This window comes from Jaculus jaculus, chromosome X (assembly GCF_020740685.1).
Source record: "Jaculus jaculus isolate mJacJac1 chromosome X, mJacJac1.mat.Y.cur, whole genome shotgun sequence".
Lineage (NCBI taxonomy): Eukaryota > Metazoa > Chordata > Mammalia > Rodentia > Dipodidae > Jaculus > Jaculus jaculus.
In genome coordinates, this window is record NC_059125.1 from 119,538,064 (window position 1) to 119,542,867 (window position 4,804).

At 39.2% G+C, this 4,804-nt stretch overlaps 1 protein-coding gene across 1 annotated transcript; it reads left to right on the plus strand.

The window, feature by feature from the left end:
• The first annotated feature begins 836 nt into the window (after positions 1–836).
• Positions 837–2,069, plus strand: LOC123456655 (nucleophosmin-like). Its single transcript, XM_045140508.1, has one exon. The coding sequence runs from the start codon at positions 854–856 to the stop codon at positions 1,748–1,750; it is 897 nt and encodes a 298-aa protein (XP_044996443.1). The 5' UTR covers positions 837–853; the 3' UTR covers positions 1,751–2,069.
• Positions 2,070–4,804: the final 2,735 nt, after the last annotated feature.

The following is a 4,804-nucleotide window of genomic DNA, read 5'->3' on the forward strand; positions in this document are numbered from 1 at the left end:
TGCATCAAAAAAAATAAAGTATCTTGGAATAAACCTAACCAAGGAAGTAAAGGATCTCATCAATGAAAACTTTAAAACACTCAAGTGAGAAATTGTAGAACACACTAGGAAATGGAAAGGCATTCCTTGTTCTTGGATCAGAAGATCAATATTGTGAAAATGGCAATCTTACCAAAAGCAATCTACACATTTAATGCAATCCCCATCAAAATCCCAATGGCATTCTTCACACAAATAGAAAGAAACAATCTAAAAATTCATTTGGAAGCACAAAAAGCCTCAAATATCTAAAAAAAAAAGCAACAAAAATAAGTATGGTGGTATCACCACACCTAATTTTAACCTATATTATGGAGTCATAGTAACAAAAACAGCATGGTATTGGGACAAAAATAGACATGTAAATCAATGGAACAAAATAGAGGACCCAAATGTAAGTCTGGGTAGCTATAGCCATCTGATCTTTGACAAAAATGCCCAAAATACTCATTGAAGAAAAGACAGCCTCTTCAGCAAATGGTGCTGGAAAAACTGGATATGTATCTGTAGTAAAATTAAAATAAATCCTTATCTCTCTCCATACACAAGAATTAAGTCCAACTGGATCAAAGAACTTAACATCAGACCTTAAACTCTGAAACTGCTAGAGAAAAAAAGTAAGGGAAATGATTCAGCACATTGGTCTTGGCAAAAACTTTCTCAATATAACCAGGAAATAAAACCACGGATCTATTGCTGAGACCTCATGAAATTACAAAGCTTTTTCCCTGGTGTGATTCCATCCTACGCGTCTAGTGTGAGGCGCCGTAGTTAGTTGTCTCCGTCCGTCTCCTCACACCCCTCCCCCAAGTGCATGCCACCCCCCATGGAAGATTCGATGGACATGGACATGAGCCCGCTGAGGCCTCAGAACTACCTTTTCGGTTGTGAACTAAAGGCTGACAAAGATTATCACTTTAAGGTGGATAATGATGAAAATGAGCACCAGTTATCATTAAGAACGGTCAGTTTAGGGGCTGGGGCAAAAGATGAACTGCACATCGTTGAGACAGAGGCAATGAATTATGAAGGCAGTCCAATTAAAGTAACACTGGCAACTTTGAAAATGTCTGTACAACCAACGGTTTCTCTCGGGGGCTTTGAAATTACACCACCTGTGGTCTTAAGGTTGAAGTGTGGTTCAGGGCCTGTGCATATTAGTGGACAGCACTTAGTAGTTGTGGAGGAAGATGCAGAGTCAGAAGATGAAGAGGAGGAGGATGTAAAACTCTTAAGTATGTCTGGAAAGCGATCTGCACCTGGAGGTGGTAACAAAGTTCCACAGAAAAAAGTAAAACTTGCTGCTGATGAAGATGATGATGAGGATGAAGATGATGATGAGTATGATGAAGATGATGATGATGATGATTTTGATGATGATGAAGCTGAAGAAAAAGCTCCAGTGAAGAAATCTATACGAGATATTCCAGCCAAAAATGCACAAAAATCAAACCAAAATGGGAAAGACTCAAAACCCTCAACACCAAGATCAAAAGGTCAAGAAGCCTTCAAAAAACAGGAAAAAACTCCTAAAACACCAAAAGGACCTAGTTCTGTTGAAGACATTAAAGCAAAAATGCAAGCAAGTATAGAAAAGGGTGGTTCTCTTCCCAAAGTGGAAGCCAAGTTCATCAATTACGTGAAGAATTGCTTCCGGATGACTGACCAGGAGGCTATTCAAGATCTCTGGCAGTGGAGGAAATCTCTTTAAGAAAGTAGTTTAAACAGTTCCTTGAAATTTTCCGTCTTCATTTCTGTAACAGTTGATATCTGGCTGTCTTTTTTATAATGCAAAGTGAGAACTTTCTCTACCATGTTTGATAAATGTTGTCCAAGTTCCATTGCCAAGAATGTGTTGTCTAAAATGCCTATTTAGTTTTTAAAGCTGGACTCCACCCTTTGCTTGGTTTTAAGTATGTATGGAATGTTATGATAGGACATAGTAGTAGTGGTCAGACATGGAAATGGTGGAGAAACAAAAATATCACATGTGAAATAAACCCAGTATTTTAATAAAGTAAAAAAAAAAATTACAAAGCTTTTGTACAACAAAGGACACTGTGACTAGAGGAAAAATGCAACCCACAGAATGGGAGAAAATCTTTTCCAGCTATACACCTGAGAGAGGATTAATATCCAAAATATACAAAGAACTCAAAAAACTAAATAATAAGAGATCAAACAACACAATTTTAAAAACCGGGCTACGTAACTGTGGTGGTTGATTCAGGTGTCCCCATAAACTTCACTGTTCTGAATGCTAGGTTCCAAGCTGATGGAGATTTGGAAAGTAAAACCTCTTAGAGTCAGTGTATTGTTGGTGGAAGACTTATGGGTATTATAGCCAGTTTCCTCTTGCCAGTGTTTGCACACTCTCCTGTTCCTGTTGTCCACCTTATGTTGGCCAGGAGGTGATGTCCACCCTCTGCTCATGTCATCATTTTCCCTGCCATCATGGAGCTTCCCCTCAAGTATGTAAGCCAAAATATACCTTTTTACCCACAAGTTGCTCTTGGTCAGGTGATTTCTGCTAGCAATGTGAACCTGACTACAAGAAGAACTAAATTGAGAGTTCTCAAAAGAAGAAAAACAGATGGCATATAAACATCTAAAAAAAAAGTGCTACATCCCTAGCCTTCATGGAAATGGAGATTAAAACTACATTGAGATTCCATCTCACTCCTCTCAGAATGGCTTGTTATCATGAAAACAAATGACCATAAATGCTGGTGAGGATATGAAAAAAGAGGAACCCTTCAACACTGTTGGTGGGAATGCAATCTGGTCCAACAATTGTGGAAATCAGTGTGGAGGTTCCTAAGACAGCTAAAAGTATCTTTACAATATGACCTAGCTAGACCACTCCTAGGAATATATCCTAAGGATTCATTTAACTGTCTTAGAGAAACTTGCTCAATTATGTTTATTGCTGCTTTATTCATAATGGCTAGCGAGTGGAACCAGGCTAGATGTCCCTCAACTGATGAGTGGATAATGAAGATATGGCACATTTATACAATAAGGTTCTACTCAGTGGTAAAGAAAAATGAAATTTGCAAGAAAATGGATGGAACTAGAAAGGATTATACTTAGTGAGGTAACCCAGGCCCAGAAAGCCAAATGTCACATGTTCTCTCTCATGTGTGGATCCTAGCTACAAATGATTGGACCACTATGTGAGTAGGAAGAAAACTCAGTAGCAGAGGCAGTAATCTATAAAGGGGATAGAAAGGGAGGGAGGAGGGACTTAATAGGATGGTCTTGTATATATGTAAGTAGAAGAACATTAATGAGATGAAAAGGCCTAAGTGAGGTCAGGGGAAGAGATTGAGTAAAGGAAAGGTAGAGGGAGGGCTAATCAAAATCTAAGAGGATAAAAATAAGACATATGGAAAACTACTGTTTTGGACAATAGAATACTCAGAAGCCATAGATTGTCACTAGAAAATTTTCAGTGCCAGGGATGTGATCCCTTACAGTGAGTTCTTGGCCATAGAGGTCACTGATACCTGCAAAACATTACAGGCCACTCCCAAGGCTCTTGGTTTCCCACCAAGAATAGATGATAAGACCCTATTGGTAAAGACTTCACATACTTGGGCTGCAAGGTCACTGAGAAATCCTGCTGGAGCTGAACTGAAAATCTCCTCCATGTAGACCAGCTGACATAAAGCTAGGAAAAGCTACACTGCATGCAGTTCAATGGAAGAGAGAGAACTCACCAGTGGAAATACTCAACAGAGGACACTGCAAGCCTTAAAATTGCCAACTATGCCAAATGAGCCAACAGATGCAATAGTGGTATCTCTGTTATGGGGGAAAACAACCACTCTCTAATTGGACTAGAGGCCCGCTCCATGAGAGGGAATACATCCCTGATACTGAAAACCTACAACAGGGGCAGTCATGAACCCTAGGGGGTGTAATGTCTGCTAGTGTCTGACTAAATGTATATACTATGCTCACCAAACTGCTCAGTAAGCACTTCTCTTAATGTTTATACCAATATATTAATGCTACTCTCACACTTGATTAGAGAAACTTTCTTTTTCAGATGGCAGTGACCTTGATGACTCAGAAGGCACCAGGGTGCTGAGAACTGACAGAGGAGTGCTCAGCACTGAAATATCTCTATCGCATCTTCCAAGGCTCAGGATTCATTGCTAAAGAGGTGGTAGAAGGAATGTAAAAGCCAAAGGAAGGGTAGGACTCCTTAGAACATGATCCTTCAGACACAAAATAGGCTGGATATCCATGACCTTTCCATGCCTTACACTACATACTCACGACCATCATAATTGGAGGAAAAGATGATGGCATCATAATAAAAGAGAGACATAATAAAAGGAGTATGATGAAGAGTGGAGTTTCAAAGGGGAAAGTGGGGGAAGGAGGGAATTACCATGAGATATTGTCTACAATTATAGAAACTGTTAATTAAAGAAGAAAAGAAAAAATGACCTCAAAAATTCATATGGAATGGCAGCAGGCCTTGGATATCCAAACATATCCTCAGGAAAAAAAAATACCTCTGGAGGTAACACCATACTCAATCTAAAGCTATATTACAAAGCCATAGTAAAAAAATAGCATTGTACTGATATAAAAACAAAAACATAGACCAATGGAACAGAGCTGAAGACCTGGACCACAGGTCAAGTAACTACAGGTACTTGATCTTTGACAAAAGTGCCAATAAAGCAGATTGGAGAAAAGACAGCATCTTCAACCAATGGTGCTGGACAAACTGGCTAGCCATACATAG

Bases quoted from the DNA above. Each gene is read 5' to 3' on its own strand.
- LOC123456655 (XM_045140508.1), top strand. From the start codon at position 854: ATGCCACCCCCCATGGAAGATTCGATGGACATGGACATGAGCCCGCTG.